At 37.0% G+C, this 17845-nt stretch overlaps 1 protein-coding gene across 1 annotated transcript; it reads right to left on the bottom strand.

Annotated features, from left to right (window-relative positions):
* Positions 1 to 259: 259 nt before the first annotated feature.
* trpc4a (transient receptor potential cation channel, subfamily C, member 4a) lies at positions 260 to 17466 on the bottom strand. Its single transcript, XM_073829496.1, has 10 exons — positions 17079 to 17466; positions 13224 to 13742; positions 10677 to 11043; positions 10454 to 10593; positions 5048 to 5376; positions 4762 to 4957; positions 4403 to 4597; positions 4021 to 4062; positions 3681 to 3770; positions 260 to 1528 (listed from the first exon to the last, which is right to left on the bottom strand). Exons 1-10 carry the CDS (start codon positions 17454 to 17456, stop codon positions 1037 to 1039), a joined length of 2748 nt encoding a protein of 915 aa, XP_073685597.1. The 5' UTR covers positions 17457 to 17466; the 3' UTR covers positions 260 to 1036.
* Between the last annotated feature and the right edge of the window lie 379 nt (positions 17467 to 17845).

The following is a 17845-nucleotide window of genomic DNA, read 5'->3' on the forward strand; positions in this document are numbered from 1 at the left end:
AAAGGGTTAAGAATCAAGTGTATGCAAACTTTTGAATTGGTTTATATTTTTATAAATTCAACTATTATTTTTTCTTGTGGACTATATGTAAACGTCTTTTATGTGGAATATGTTATTCAGGTCAGTACTAAATAAATTAAATACATTTTTGATCAAATAATTAACATTTTGTTTGTAAACTTTTCCGCTATATATACTGAGTCACTCACAATAACACAATAATACTGAGTCATAGTACAGCATATATATATATATTTATTTAGATTTGTGCATTAATTCATGAACTGTAATACGAAGGCAATAATCTTTTATGGAAACAACGAGGATAGATGGAATGAGACATTCAGAAGCATAAAGGACTATGTAATGATGCTGTGCAAACTGTATAACACCATGCTCTTTATTATGAGTACAAATGAGAGGAGAATGAAACAGACATGAGTACACAGTACATTGTACCATATTGATGATATGATATGTAGTTCACTTTGGACTTTAATCCATGTTTATAAAAAGACACCCTTCAACCATTTCCTTCTCCTTTACAACTGCCTCATGCCCAATGCAAAACATGACTAAAAAGTTAAAAAAGTTGTAAATATTTGCATAGTAACCTTTATCAAAGATATTAGGTTGCATGACAGTAATGACATCTCTTACGTGGAACCACAGTTAGCATAAAATGCTAAATCTAACAGAGTAAGGCAGAATGAAAGGTCTAGAATAGCAAGGGGTCAGCTATTGCTCCTTCATATATGATTCAGCAGAAAGGAGAGCAGAGCAGCGATAAACTACAGGAGCATTTACACACATAATAGTGTAAATCACTGTGAATGACAAAGTTAGACCCCATATTCTCCTAAAAGTGGCAATCATCCCTGAGACTCCAGAACAACACTTGATGTTCGGATCATGCAGATGCAGAACATCACCACAGCTGCTTCTGGGATAGAGCGAGAGTTCAGGAGAACAGCATCTTTTTTCTGTTATCCAGCATTCAGAATCGGATCGTCACTTTTTCAGAATGTAAATGCCGTTATAATCTGCTTTCCTCTTTCATTTCTTCCTCACACATATAGCGCATATATGTCATTTCTTCATCCTCTTCCGAAGTCTCGTTCAGTCCGTCTTTCTCCGTTTCATTATTTTGGTTCTCATTTCCACGCTGTTCACCATCATCCTGCTCTTCGCTCTCGGATTCTCCAGCTTCTTCTGACACAGAGTAAATCTCTCCTGGGTTGTTTGGCCCTTTGCAGTTCATTTGATTGCTAACAGTGTTTTTCGCTAGGCCAGACATCCAGGCGTTGGCTTTGGGTCCACCCTCTTGGATCACAGAGGTGGCGACACTCTGCAGTCTCATTTTGCCTTTTAGTTGACTTCCAGCTGAAGTAGAATTGCACTTCATAGAGTTATCAGGATACAGGTTTGAAGCTCCTGTGCATCCTTTGGAGTTTGACACACCAATTTTTGTGCCCTTCACCATTCCCATCACCTCGTAACGGAAGCTTGAGATGTCCTGTTTAAGTTCCTGTTAATAATATTCAGACTTAGTAAACTATAATAAACTATATAGTTGATGTCAAACAATACAAACAACGTCATTCATATACATCAGTGGCAGTGCTGTCAAAATTAGCATGTTATGATTAATTTTTTTTTTCCAGTTTAAAATATTTAACACAGAGGCAGAGCTAGGGTTGGCCTTCTACTCGCAACTGCTGCTTCTCTTTTTTTCGTGACAAGAAGCACATCAAATGGGAGATTTTTTTAGACAAACATGCATACTCTGTGCACTCCAGTTCAATATATTTAGGGTATGTCGAAAAAATTATTTAATTTTTAACATACCCTAACTGTCTTGAACCTGAGTCCCCAGAGTATACATGCGTATCGCAGAGCTAGACATGACGAGCATTTGTGGTTAAGCATTTCTTTTTAAGAAAATGACTGATCGTTTATGAAGGCCTTACGGGCTTGAAACATGAGGGTAATTAATGACACAATTCTACTTTTTGGGTGAACTGTCCCTTTTTTCATTACTTTGATTTACTTCAGTTTTAGTTTTAGTAATTTAAGTCCATCTTATTTTAATTGTTGCCAAGCCAAAATTTAATGAATGAATGAGGGAAAATTACTGAGGGAAAATCCATTTATATCAATAATTTGTTTCAAAAAGTGAAACTTGTATGTTATATTAGTTCACTACACACAAAGTGAAATATTTCAAGCCTTTATTTGTTTCAATTTTAATGATTATGGATTAAAAAAAAAAAAATCCAGTATTTCAAAAAAATTTAATATTTCATGTGACCAATAAAAAAAGGATCTTGAACACATGTTGGCCTTCTGAAAAGTGTGTTAGTGTACTGTATTATGTCCTCAGTACTTTGTTGGGCCTCCTTTTGCAATAATTCCAGCATCAAGGCGGCGTGCCATGGAGGCGATCAGCCTTTGACACAGTTGAGGTGTTATGGTAGCCCAAGTTGCTTTGATATTGGCCTTCAGCGCATTTCGGGGTCTCTGTTCCCTCATCTTGCTTTGGACAATACCCCATAGATTTTCAATGGGGTTTAAGTCAGGCGAGTTTGCCGGCCAATCAAGTACAGTTATTCCATGGCTATTAAACCAGGTACTCGTAGTTTTGACTTTGTGGGCAGGTGCCAAATCCTGCTGGAAAATAAAATTCCAAAAATCTCCAGACTTTACCAAAAACAACGTCAGAAGCATCTATGCTGGGCTAAGGAGAAAAAGTACTGGTCTGCTGCCCAGTGGTCCCAAGTCCTGTTTTCAGATGAAATCAAATTTTGCATTTCATTTGGAAATCAAGGTCCCAGAGTCTGGAGGAAGACCGGAGAGGCACAAAAGTCAAGCTGCTTTAAGTCCACTGTGAAGTTTCCACAGTCAGTGATGGTTTGGGAAGCCATGAGTCATCGCCTGACTTAAACCCCATTGAAAATCTATGGGGTATTGTCAAAAGGAAGATGAGGGAACAGAGACCCCGGAATGCAGACGAGCTGAAGGCCAATATCAAAGCAACTTGGGCTACCATAACACCTCAACTGCGTCAAAGGCTGATCGCCTCCATGCCGCGCCGCCTTGATGCTGTAATTAGTGCAAGAGGGTCACGTGAAATATTCTAATGTTGTGAAATACTGTCTTTAATCCATAATCATCAAAATTGAAACAAATAAAGGCTATAAATATTTCACTTTGTGTGTAGTGAACTAATATAACATACAAGTTTGACTATTTGAAACAAATTATTGAAATAAATGGACTTTCCCTCGACATTCTAATTTTTTGGCACATACCTGTATAATTTCCATTTTAACATTTTGTTATATTTATATTTTATTTGATTATTGATGGAATTTTCACTTCTGGGTGAACAATTCCTTAAAAAAAAAATAATAGTAAAGCTAAAAAGAAATATTTTTAAAAATCTATAATAAAATTGACAAAAATTACTAACTTAAAAACAGAAAATGCAAAACCTAATATTAATTCTAAATATTATCAAGTGCTCCAACAGTATGAAATTAATATTAAAATAAAACTTTAAACAAGATATTCTACCAGCTACAAAACCTTATCAAGGGTTATATTGTGATAACAGTTGATTGAGTGTAAATTGCCCCTTACTTATTAACAAAAAAAAAAAAAAAAGTAGTACACTTTACCTTAAAGTTCTCCTCAGTTAATCCTTCTTCTTTCTTGGCATCTCTAATCATTGCTGCCACATACCGTTTAACCAGATTTCTGAGTACCTCCTAAAAAAATCAAATGCATTTGATTATGGGAAAAGATTCAACCAAACAAGCAGCCCACAGAGTCTTTCAAAAGAGTCAAAGTGTATTTGAAAGAGGAGATTAATGTCTAAATTCAAAAGGTCTTGAGTTGATTTACACTGTATGAAATAAGAGATTATGATGTGCTGTAACCTTTCATCTGTTGATCTGATGCAAAGTGCACTTTGTAGACAGATATAATGATCAGTTGCTTTGAAAGAGACAATATTACCTGGTACTGGCGATTTGTGCGAACGTTTTCAGCAGCTCGCATCTGAGGAAAAAAAGAGAATAGCTCAAATGTATTGATCTTTTCAGGACACCTACTTCGCTAAATTACAAGGTAGTGAAAACCTCAGCAACTCTATTCATTTTGTTCAATACGCTTTGAACATTTTGAAGATTATTTGTCATACAGAACAACCGTGTGACTTCACAAGGATTATAGTACATGGACTAGGGTTTTTTTCTACAAAAGCTTCTTTTATAGAAAAAAAAAAAACACTTCAGAAACATGAGTGAATAAATGATGACAGAATGTTTATTTGTCAAGTGAACTAACCCAAATTAGAATATTTATTATTAATAGAAGAGGAGAGCAAATGGCTTATTACCCCGAGTGATCCGAATGTCTCAGTTCTTTTTCTGTGTTTAACATTGAAGCAGTGCGCCTTGATCCATCTGATTAAGTACCACACTGATTTTGGACTTGGAATGATGTTGAAGGGAGGAGGCAGTGTGCCACCCTCCTCAAAGTAGCTCATCCAAAGTTTAGTTCTGGCAAACTTCCACTCAATATCAGCATGGTCCTGTGGAACAACCAAACACAAGAGCTGAATATGCCAATTAAACCGTAAACTCAAAGAATATTTGTACTTTGAAAACCCATTTGTCACACCAAAGAGCCATCGAATAAACGAATGAGGCAAAAATTGATATTAAGTAAAAAGAACTAGTCATTTATAGCACTTACAGCAATATGTTGGTAGGAATTATTCATCATAGCAATGAGCATATTAAGAAGCACCACCAGAGAGATTATATTGTAGGTCCCAAACATTGTGGCTCCAACAAATTCGGTGAACTCGTGATCGGCATCAACATTGGTCACATGCAGGGCAACGAGACCAAATATGGACCAGAACAATGACTGCAGGGTCTCGAACATGCTGGAAAAAACAATCAAAAAACATAATATCACTATTTTACTACAAAACAAGCGAAATTAAGATAATATCTATCAATTGGAGATTGCTCACGTGGTGAATGCATTGTTCTGCTCTGAGCAGCGGATGCCCTTGCATATTTTATTGTCAATCTCTCTGCCTTTAGTTTCATAATAGAAATACAGTTGGTTGAGTCCATTCGCAAATGCGAGTAGCACCAGGCAGTAAATGAAGAGGAATTTGAGGATGTCCAGCAGCATTCGGCCGAGAGAGATCTGAAGAGGGCCCAGGTGGGAGTTGGCTGTGAAGAGTGAAATCAGACGTAGGGAGCTAAATATGTTAGCAATGGCGAACAAGGCTTCGCCCACCAAGGCGGGGTGCCACATTTCCCATTCCGCCCACTGCCCGTAGGTGTCAAAGTACTGCAGAAAGATAAGTGTTGAGAATTACAGTATGTCATCGTTTCGAACCTCAGATCAAGCAATGAAAACTAGACTAACATCTTGTTCTAACTAGGCACAACCCAATACGTTTTCCAGTGACAAGTAATTGCTTTGTCCACAATAAAAGTCCACATGCTTTGAATGCAAATCACAGCCAATCACAAATGTGTCATTTTGAACCAATGACACGCAGTGTTGGGCATGTTGCTTTAAAAAAGTAATTAGTTATAGTTACGAGCTACTTCATTATAAAAGTAACTAATTACCAGGGAAAGTAACTATCATGTTACTTTAAAAAAAAAAAAAGTTCAATATGTCAAATAACTTGGATGTCCCCAATATTAAATGTTAAATGAATGAAATGGACACCAAATAGATTAAAATGGTTATTATAAAACACTGTACACTAATCTACACTATTTTAATGTTGCTGTGAAACAATCAAATTCAATGAATTGTTGTAAATGTTATCTACCCTCTACGGACACCTTGGCAATAGAATCGCCATTGGCTAGTATATTTTTTAGTTTACTCACCATACTAATATTAAATATTTGATATAATGATATATTTGAGATATATGTATATACCACAAAACCAGTCATAAGTGTAAATTTGTCGAAATTGAGATTCTTACGGCATAAGAAAGCTGAGTAAATAAGCTTTCCATTGATATATTGTTTGTTAAAATAGGACAGTGAGTACGTTTACATGGACAACAATATTCCGATTTTAACGCGATTAAGTCAATACTCTGATTAAGAAGCAACCATGTAAACTGATATTTTTGATTAATTTAATCCGACTAAAGTCATAATCTGAGTAAACACAAATCGAATTAAGACAGGTGGAGTATTCCTATTTTAGTCGCATTATGGAAGACATGTACACACCTTAATCAGACTATTCCCCTTGTGTAGGACTTTTCGCCACATTTTGTGACAGGATACACACTAATGCTGCGTTCCAGGCAGGTTTTTGAGCTCGTAAATCACGTGTCCAAACCACGACTCAGGACTTTGTAGCGTTCCAGGCAAGTCACGCCAAGCATTTATTATTTTTATAGTATTAATAATTTGATTGCAACGTTATATTGTCCTAAACTCTATTTTTCCACCGTGTGCCACTAAAAACCGCACCCCTAGAGGCTTTATTGTTGTTTCTCTGGCTATGTCACGTCAGAACTCGGAACTGGGAGTACGTCGTCGATCTAGTACGAGTTCACGGGTGGGAATTCACGGGTTTGAGTGCCGTTCCAGTGCACTTTCACGGGTAGAAGTTTGGAAAAACACGGGTAACGGGTTGTCTGGAACGCGGCATAATGCTCTCAGTTGGTCGCGCTTTGGTTTCATTTTTATTTATTTATTTTTTTGCTACAACATGGGCTTAATCAATGCTCATTGCTGATAAATAGCCTAGTTTGTTATCATAATTTTTAGTTTTATGGAAACGTTTTTAACATTCAACCCCCTTTTTCATTAGTATTATTTGTAAGTATTTTGCCTATTTTAATTTTGTGAACGGGATTTCTGCTATTGGAATGTCTTAGGATGCTTTTTACTTTTACTTTCGAATTCATGATCTTGGTTTTGCTTGCATATATAAGGCTACACCTATCAATTTTAAGATTAAAACAAATTCTTAAAAGATGGATTTGTTATTTTTAATTAAACAGCATAACAAAAATAAATTAAAACTAGCTTATATAGCATTTATTAACAAAAACTAATAAGACGAGGCATGGACTCCATCACATGCTGTTATATGCCGACTAAACAATTTATTACAGGGCGCGCAAACACTGAGCAATCAAAATAATTAATAAAAAAAATTAATAAAAGAAAGCCTCCAAAGCGTAATGTGAGGTAAACGGCAAAGATAACAGGGTTTTCAAAATGAAAACAAACAAAAAAAGTAAAACTAAACTGGCTTTCGGTGACTGTGCTTGCGTGTGTTTTTTTTTTTTTTCTCCTAAAAACTGACTGGCTCTGAAACGCTCGCTGTGTGGATCAGACGCTTTGGAGCAGCACAGCACGCACTCGCACAAATGCGACCACGGCAAATTTTAACTCACACATTCTAAAAAATGTTGCATATGTCCAGAGCCACTTCAAGCTTTTGTAAAATTAAAACCCAAACATCCAAAAGTCTATAACGAAGATGAACTGATAGCGTCGCGTGTGGACGTAATGATGTGTGTCATTAATCGATCTATGCACTATAACATGTAAAACGGGAACATGAAAGGAATATTCTAAAAGCAACTCATGTAAACAGCTTAATCATATTATTGTCTTATTCAGAATAAGGTCATTAATTAGATTACTGGTGTCCATGTAAACGTAGTCAATGTTTGTCTGAGATACAACTATTTGAAAACCTGGAATCTGAGGGTGCAAAAAAATCTAAATATTGAGAAAATCGCCTTAAAAGTTGTCCAAATGAAGTTCTTAGTAATGCATATTACTAATCAAAAATCAAGTTTTTATATATTTATGGTAGAAAATATCTTCATGGAACATGATCTTTACTTAATATGCTAATGATTTTTGGCATAAAAGAAAAATCGATAATTTTGACCCATACAATGTATTTTTGGCTATTGCTACAAATACACCTGGGCTACTTAAGACTGGTTTTGTGGTCCAGGGTCACATATATATATATATATAGCTTAACAGCACAGTTTTTTTTAAATATCTGAAAGTACACGGCATCAGACAGTCAAGCATTATAGTATGAAATTATGATAATTTAGCATTAAACTTTAGTAATTAGAACTTTAGTAATTAGAATAACCATGTACGAATGCATATTTCTCATGCTGACTAAACTTAGAATTGGTTGTGGTGCTTAAGATGTTGTTTGTCATTTAGTGTTTCTTTCAAAAATGGAAAAAAACTAAAAATAATACTGATAGGATAACAAAACTACTACGAAATCTATTTAAAAAAGGATTAATGAGCTGCTGGGTTCATGAATATTAATCACATTCGGTCTCGGTATTTTGGGGGGTTTCTAAATGTTACTAAATTACATTAAAAACAGATTGACTGTTGCATTACCTGAGAACCATTTGGTCTATCAAAAAGCTTTGATAACATTTTGCTGGCATGGTCTGATGTTGATCTGAGCTTGATCAGATTTTCAAAGAAATTCAAAATGGCTGACTGCAAGTTTGACCAAATATGGCATAAATGATATCAGTGTTAGTTTAGACTAGTTTCATTAAAATAGGCTAAACTGATCAAAAACTATTAGCATTCATTAGAATTTCATTAGAAATTCTGACCAGAAGGTGGCGGGCGCAATGATATGATAATAAATTTATAAAATACAACACGCTATGGTAAAATTCAAAATGCGTGACAACCAAATTGGCCAAATGTAGGTAAATGTGGGAGTCAGACAAGACCAGATTTAAGTCGTAATACGCAAAAGCGTTGTGGAGATATAGCATTGTGTCCAATTTGACGTGCTCTTCGTCGAACTTGTTCATGCGATGTTCCAGAACAGTTGGGTTTTTACCGGCTTTTTAAAACTTTCTGCCAGTGTGGTCTGAAAATGATCTGAGCCAATTCAACACCTTCTAGGATGAGTTCAAAGTGGTAAAAAAAACTTGACACAAAATTTTATTTTATGAATTTGACTCTAGGCCTTTTCGGCATGACGTGCCATTTTTTAATTGTTCTGGTTAAAGGAGAAGTTGGTGTGATATTGACCTAAAGTGTAATGAATCATGATACCGAGTGTGAACTTACCTTTCATAGCTCATCTCGGCTTGTCCCCTGCACTACGAAATCTGGCACTAGTTAGCCGATGCTAACAACAGGTTGTCGTTGAGGGTGCATCGGGCATCGGACTAGCCATGTAAATAAATCACTGTTTTACACCATTTACGAGGCACACAGTAGCTCCAAACTTCATTGGCAGACTTCCAAGGGCCCTGACATTTAAAACGAGACATTGAGAACTTTGAAAAAGCACTGGTAGTTTATTTACAAGAAGATTTATACAGACAATACCTTCAGGAAATTTACCGTTCGCCGCCATCTTGAATTTAGTCACGATAAGTCGAGTGACGAGCAGGAAGGAAACTACAACCTGATAAGTCGTGTGAGTACTCGCGTTACTTTTGGACTGGAGTTAGTGCAGACAGTTGGCAATTGCAAGGATGTCGGACGATAAAACTACTGAGTTTTATGAAGTAGTAGTTTAGTTTCCTTCCTGCTCGTCACTCGACTTATCGTGACTAAATTCAAGATGGCGGCGAATGGTAAATAAACTACCAGTGCTTTTTCAAAGTTTTCAATGTCTCGTTTTAAATGTCAGGGCCCTTGGAAGTCTACCAATGAAGTGTGGAGCTACTGTGTGCCTCGTAAATGGCGTAAAACAGTGATTTATTTACATGGCTAGTCCGATGCCCGATGCACCCTCAACGACAACCTGTTGTTAGCATCGGCTAACTAGTGCCAGATTTCGTAGTGCAGGGGACAAGCCGAGATGAGCTATGAAAGGTAAGTTCACACTCGGTATCATGATTCATTACACTTTAGGTCAATATCACACCGGACTTCTCCTTTAACCACTGTGCCAATAGGTTTTGAATTAGAGACTCCAAATTTGCTGTGGTTAATGTTGAGATGCTTCTCTATCAATGTGCCAAACTTCACAACTTTACCATATGGTTCTATGGGCTGCCATAGACTAAAGTGCAGAAAAAGAAGAAGAAAAAAAACACCTTTGCTGATTGGCTCTGAATAATATCTGGCAACATTAGTGTTTTTACCGTATTTTTAAATTAAATAAACACAGTCATGGTGAGGATAAGACATTTCTTTCATCTTACCAACCCTATACAACAGTATTGTATATGAGTACTTTTTTCAGGGAATGTTAAGTTTTCTTTTGATAAACACTAACTCACACATAAAATATCAGCAAAGCATAAAATCCATGTTCATGAAAAACAAAAGGATAAAATTAAGCCAAATTTGGTTTGTTTTGTATAAAAAGTGTAAAAGAAAACATTTTTGCTTAATTTTCGATTTGTTACCATAAAGTAAGTGACGAATTTCAATGAGATGGTGGCCAGATACAGAGAATTCATGACAAAGTCCATGAGGTTCCACCAGTCGTGAATGTAATCCTGAAAGCCACCGTCCCACATTTGTTTGATCTCAGCCCATACAAATCCTGTAAAGCAAAGAAATTCAAGAAAATTAATCTACGACTGATTAAAATCAAGATCAGATTTTTCAGCCCTAAACACACATTACCTAAAACCCAGGGTAGGATCATCCATTCCACATTGGTAGGCTCTGGACCTTGCTTGGTGAGCACTGGATCCTTCTTGATGCGTTCTTCATTATCCACACGTTCCACGTGTTGGGAGGCCAACAGCAGGAGAAAGAGGAAGGTCAGATAAGAAGCAGTGTGGCATATAAACTTGATGAAGGGTTTCCGGATGAAGAGGCCGTGATGGCTCTTGGGAGCGATCAGGTAGAGCAGCGAAAAGAAAGGGAAGAGGAATCCGATGAACATACAGGTGATGAACTTGCTGGCCCAGTGGCGGCGTCTCCAGCCTGAGAACTCATCGTACCAGCGAGATGCGAGCAGCTGCTGACAGTTTGGCTGTGCTACAAACTAACCACAGAATAATGGAAAGAGATTAAATTGACACTGAGAGAGTCTCTTACAGGAGTAAATTCACTGTTAAATGTAAATAAATCAAGACATAGAGTACATGTAATGTATACATCTGGAACTTTGCTCAACTTCAATTTAATGATCTGCTTGCATTTTCTCACTGGAATGTGCAGCAAAGCAAAATCATTTTCTGCCTTCTATCATGCTTGGGGACTGTCATCATATTCTGCAGTTGCATAAGCAACTCTCTCTGCAGGAGAACACAAATAATGGAGCCATGTCCTAATGACAAACAAGTGCCATATGAATGAGAGCAAACAAAAAAGGCACAGAAAGGCGTACAGTAACACACTGTTCTTTTCTCTCAGGCTGCTGTTTCTGGTTCTCCTCATATCTGGTTTAAATCCCTATATGGATGTTGCATGAGAGCTTTTCTGCACCTTTTGTAAAACCATCTGGGCCACACATGGAACGCAGCAAGCCAAACATTGGCTTGTGTGAATTAAACATAGATAGAATATGTGATTAAAATATTTTTTTGTAAATGATTAAGGAAATAAAACATATTATGTATAATATGTGACCCTAGACAACAAAACCAGTTATAAAGATCAATTATTTAAAAAAAAAAAATCTAAATATTAAGAAAATCGCCTTTAAAGTTGTCCAAATGAAGTTCTTAGCAATGCATATTACTAATAAAAACTTAAGTTTTGATATATTTACAATAGGAAATTTACTAAATATCTTCATGGAACATGATCTTAATATCCTAATGACTTTTAGGCGTACATGAAAAATCGATCATTTTGACCCATACAATGTATTTTTGACTAATGCTACAAATATACCCACACTTACGACTGGTTTTGTTGTCCAGGGTCACATATATAATTTTATTTAGCAATGATGCTTTAAATTGATCAAATGTGAATGATAAAAACTTTTATAATGCTACAACAGATTTCTATGTCAGATAAATGCTGTTCTTCTGAACTTTCTATTCATCAAAGAAACCTGAAAAAAAATCTACTCAGCTCTTTTCAACATAATAATAATAATAATAATAATAATAATAATAATAAATGTTTTAAGCAGCAAATCAGAATATTAGAATGATTTCTAAAGAATCGTGTGACTGGAGTAATGATGCTAAAAATCAGCTTTGAAATCACAAGAACAAATTACATTTGAAAATATATTTAAATAGAAAACAGTTATTTTAAATAGTAAAAATATTTCACAATTTTCCTTTTTTTGCTGTACTTCAAATCAAATAAATGTAGGATTGCTGAGCAGGAGAAAAATGTACTGTTCAAAAACGTTTGACTGGTAGTTTATATTTATTTATGCACTCTCAGAAAAAAAGGTCAAAATCTGTCAACTGGGTGGTACAGTTTTAGGTAATATGTAAACTTTACATACCAAAATGTACCTTCAACTTATTGAAAAGGTACCACCCCAGTGACAGCTTTTTTTCTGAGAGTGTATAAAATATATTTAGGTCAATAATTATTTCATTAATATTAGTATCTTTACCAACCTTTTAGGTTTAATTTCTCTTTTTTAGTTCTCTGCATAAGAAGAAATTTTCTTTCACCTTCCTTTCAAACAGAAAGAGCTTGTAATGTTTAATGTGCACAGAAGGGGGCAACATAGATCCATATAATGTTGCAGCCAGTCTGAGGCATCCCTCTAGACTAGAGCAGTGGTTCCCAATTATGTTCTTGGACGCCCCCGTCTTCTTTGTCTGACACAACTGATTGAACTCATCAGCTCAATAGTAGAGACTCCAAGAGCTGAAATGGGCCTCCAAGAACGTGTTTGGGAACCACTGCTCTAGAGGGAAGAAAAACAGAACCTACCTTCTTGGGATGAAAATATTCTACTTTAAAGACTTAAAGACTCAAATTTGCTAAATAGAAAAACAACAACACCTGAAATCTATTATTCACTACATGTAAAATTCACCAATTTGCTAAATAGGCATGGCAGCCTTCTAAGCACAGTCCCTGACTACTAAAAACACACAGCTATAAACACCTGTGTTTTTAATAATGAATCTTTGCTAATATGCTTGAGTGCTGTTCCTATCTGGAGTGATTCTTTTGCGCTACTGCTAATGATCTTGAAATAGTTGTGGATTGCTTTCAAAGTTTGATGAGCACAAAACTGACCTCTTTCTGGTGGTACTTGATAGCTAGTTTTAACCTGGCGAGATCATTATTCCCTTCATCCTCCAAAAGATTCATGTCATCCCTGTAGTTGAGAATCAGTTCGAGCTCTCTGGAGCTGCGTGTTTGGTCGAGCAGATCTTTGGCGAAGTGCTTGCACTGTTGGGAAAGCTCTTCATACTCGGACTTGAATTCGTTCTCCACCTGGCTGAGCTCTTGGAGCTCCCAGCTCAGCTGGAAGGCTGTCAGGAAGGGGTCTTCGCTGGACAGGGCGATGAGTGAGGGACTGGCCAGGGCACGGTAGATGTTGAGACGGGATCGGGAATGTCGCAGACTGTCCACGTCTGAGCTGGACACGCATTCCATGCAGTTGCAGCGCACCTGGTGGGGCTGGGGCATGGACACACCTTTCTGAACCAGCATCTTGATGATCTCATAGTTGTTGGTGTGGGCGGCCAAGATGATAGGTGTTACGTCAGGGGTAAAGTCGGAGAACTGTTTATCCAACAGGATAGGAGGCACCTAGAAATGTGAGAAATCAGGGTTGATAAGGTTCACTGCAGACAAAAAAAAATCTATTTTCACTGTCATTAATTACTCACCCTCATGTTGTTTCAAACCCTTAAGACTTTCGTTTATCTTCAGAACACAAATTAAGGCATTTTTGGTGAAATCTGAGAGCTTTCTGACCCTGCATAGACACTAACTACCACATTCAAGGCCCAGAAAAGTAGTAAGGATGTTAAAATAGTCCATGTGATAACAGTGGTTCAACTGTAATTCAATGAACTATGAGAATACTTTTTGTGCACAAAGAAAACGAAAATAATTACTTTATTCAACCATTTCTTCTCTTCCATGCCAGTCTTCATAAAATTGAAGTTGAACCACTGATGTTACATAGACTATACAGTGCCTTGTATTCATATCCCTTCATTTTTTTATTTTTTTATTTTTTTATGTTGCAGCCTAATGTTTAACTGCTTTAAATAACTTTTTTTTCACATCAATCTACACTCCATACACATTCGTGATAACAAATTTGTTAAAAATCAAATACTGAAATAAGTACATTGTATAAGTATTCATCCCCTTACCTTAATACTTAGTTGAAGCACCTTCACAGCCTCAAGTCTTTTTGGATATGATGCAACAAGTTTGGCACATCTGCATTTGGCAATTATCTGCCATTCTTCACCTCACCTCTTTACCTCTCAAGCTTGGATAGGGAATAGCAAACATTTTTTTTAGGTTTTTCCAGAAATGTTTGATTTGGTTCAAGCCCAGGCTGTGGCTGGGCCACTCAAGGACATTCACAGAGTTGTCTATAAGCCACTCTTGCTGTGTGCTTAGGGTCATTGTCCTTTTGGAAGGTAACCCTTCTGCCCATTCTGAGGTTCTGGATGCTCTGGGCTGGGTTTTCATTAAGGCTATCTCTACATTTTGCTGTGTTCAGCTTTCCTTCTACATCAGACCAGAGAATGTTGTTTCTCACAGTCTGAGAATTCTTTAAGTGCTTTTTTGCAAATTCCAAGTGGGTTTTCATGTTTCTTATTTGAGTAGAGGATTGAGTTTGGCCACAACGCCATAAATTGGTGGATTGGTGGAGTGTTGCAGTGATGTTTGTCTTTCTGTAGGTTTCTCCTATCACCACATATGATCATGGAGCGCAACTAGAGTGGTTCCACTCTAACCAAAGCCCTTCTCCATCAATTGCTCAGTTTGGCCAGGAGGCCAGCTCTAGAAGAGTCCTAGTTGTTCCAAATGTCTTTCATTAAGGGTAATGGAGGCTACATGCTTCTGTGAACATTCAGTACAGCAAAATTCTTTCTGAACTCTTCCTCAGTTCTGCGTCTTGACGAAATCCTATATCTGAATGCTACAGACAGTTCTTTTGACCTCAGAGCTTGTTTTTTTCTCTGATATGCATTTTCAGATGTTAGACCTTTTATTGAGAGGTGTGTGCCTTTCCAAATTATACTCATTCAAATGAATTTGCCACAGGCAAAGCAATATGAATGCTCCTGAGCTAAATTTCAAGTGTCCCAGAAAAGGGTATGAATACTTATGCAATAGAAATATTTCAATTTTTTATTTCTAATTTGTTTTGTGCTTTGTCATTATGGTGTATAGAGTCTAGTCTGATGAGGGAAAAAGGTCATTTAAAGCAGTTTAAGGCTACAAATGTGAAAAAATAAAGGGGTATGAATACTTTCCCAATGTTGAGACAGTACGATGTCTGTACTACATTTCTGGGCCTTGAACAGGGGCAGGGTCAGAAAGCTCTCGGATTTCATCAAAAATATCTTACTTTGTGTTCCGAAGATGAATGAAGGTCTTACAGGTTTGGAATGACTTGAGGGTGAGTAATTAATAACTTTTTGGGTAAACTATCCCTTTAAACAAGATGAATCTGCTTGAAAAGTCTAATTGAATTAAATTTAGTTATTAAAACAAGAAAAAAACTACTTGATGGTGGAAGAATATACCTTCACAGGTAAAATAAGTTTACTTTTCAAATCCTGTTGGACAATATTTTAAGCATAAACCTCATTAACTGTTGGCTTCTCAGAAAACAATACTTCTCCCAGGAGTATCTCATTTTAATGAAGTTTTCACTGGAAAACGAGATGTGAATACTGAGTAAGATATTGATTTGTTGTTAAGGAAGCCGTGAATTATCACTGTGACCTTGGCACTTAACCCCAGGATTCTTCATGGTGTCTGTCTCTACGATAAATTAAAGCTCATGCAAGGCAAGTCAGTTCAATCAGTGGCCATCTTGGTTACACCCTCGGGCAAATATTTTCTGTGCAAAAAGTAAAATCTGTACTGTAGCTTTTGATCAATTTAATGTTTTCTTGCTGAAAGTAATAATTTCCTTTAAAATTGCTAACCCCAAATTTTGGAAGGCTGTACGTCTATGATAACACAAGAAATTAATAGCATTAGTATTAAGGTAAAACTGAGAAAAATAAATTAATTTGGACACTATTGTGCATTGTGTATTACATTAGATACACATCATGCCATAAATGATACAAATAAATTGAAACCCAAGTGGTTTAGACTGAATCCCATTTTCAAAAATCCAGTTATAATCTGGTTGCAAACCACATACAAATCTGACCCAGATCAGGTTAGTCAAAATGTCATGTGTTTATGGTTTGCTGTTAAAAAAATAATGCATTTGAGCGGGATTTTCTGTGGTATACAACAAGAAATTCGATTTTTGCTGCCTGTCTAAACAAAGCCTTTAAGCTGGTCTATGCATGATTCAATTATTTCGTTCTACTCCATGTAAAAACTTAAATACGCATTTCATTTGCTCAACCAGATATTATTACAAATCCACCTTATTTTTCCGACATGGTGGCATGATGATCAATTTGCTACACTGTGTGCCACTGCCGTCATTAGCACTTTATCTGTAGCAGAGGTCACAGCCCTTCAAACAAAGTGGAAAATTACTTAATCTTCAGCTGCAAGACAGCAAAAGGATAATACAAGGCATCTTCACGGAAAAGCAAAAGAGCACTATTAAGAAGAGCACTACTTTCAAAACTTTTAATTAAACATCCAGGTCTACAGGGAAAAAATGTCTCTTTGAGAGAAGATTAGTTCATTCTCAGGTTCCTGTATCACTGAGACACGGTCAGGAAACTATTTGAAACGGTCTGAAACGGTTTGGACATAATCTGCACATTTACAGTCGCCTCACAAAAGAAGGGATTACTAAAGCAACTGGGTATTTCTGCACTGAAAAAAGGACCCATGAGAAGCTACAGTAGGTGAGACATCAAATTGTTTGTTATACAGCAAACTCTGAAGTAAATTTGTCAGTGATTGCCATCTTACCTGCATGCCTCCGCTGGGCTTTTTATGATTCAGAAGCAGCTCCACAGCCCCCACCACTTCCTTCCGTATGGCGTGTAAAAGCGCATCCCCCACGTACACGTTAAAGCTGAGCAGCAACTCAATGATTTCCAGGTTCTCATTCTCGATGGCAATCAACAGAGCCGTCCGTCCCAGAGGGTCGATGCAGTTGATGTTGATTTTGAAGTAGATCTCGGCTTCTATCAGCGCTTGTTTGACACTGGCGTAGTCGCCTTTTTCCACAGCGCACAGGTAGGCCTTTTCCAGCGGCGACAGCTCAGGCTCGGCTCGAACTATTCGCAAAGGGATCCGGTCACTGTACGAGAAGTTGTCCTTTCTCCGAAAGTAGAGCTGTGACATTGCTGCTATGCCTTCATGTGAGACGACTGGAGATGGAAAGAGAGACCAAGTACAGACAATGAATGGATGCTGGTAAATGAGGGTAGGAATCACACATTACAGAGGAAATGGCCCTAAGCATTGCAAACCATCATCTCCACACCCAACATCCCATTAGTGTGACACTTAGCCCTCATTTGCTTGGTTTTCTGTTGATTTTGAGGTTATGAGGAGGTTATTAGATTTGAGCGTACAGTTGACCTCAGATGCTTCTAATGGGACAAGATCTTAATGGAGTTAAGAGAGCACTTGATATAGATTAAGTATTAAATGGACTGGGTTTTGGTTATTTGTCAAAGGGCAAAGCAACTCGGCACCTTCAAAAGTCATCATTAACGTTATCAATAAAA

This window comes from Garra rufa, chromosome 23, assembly GCF_049309525.1.
Source record: "Garra rufa chromosome 23, GarRuf1.0, whole genome shotgun sequence".
Classification (NCBI taxonomy): domain Eukaryota; kingdom Metazoa; phylum Chordata; class Actinopteri; order Cypriniformes; family Cyprinidae; genus Garra; species Garra rufa.

What these genes read in the sequence shown, in the direction of transcription:
- trpc4a (XM_073829496.1), bottom strand. Translation starts at nt 17,456, where the DNA reads ATGTCACAGCTCTACTTTCGGAGAAAGGACAACTTCTCGTACAGTGAC. An exon ending in AATTCGTCACTTACTTTATG is followed by an intron (nt 5,377 to 10,453) that starts GTAACAAATCGA and finishes ATCTTTCTGCAG; the next exon opens with TACTTTGACACCTACGGGCA. An exon ending in ATTCCTACCAACATATTGCT is followed by an intron (nt 4,598 to 4,761) that starts GTAAGTGCTATA and finishes GTTGTTCCACAG; the next exon opens with GACCATGCTGATATTGAGTG.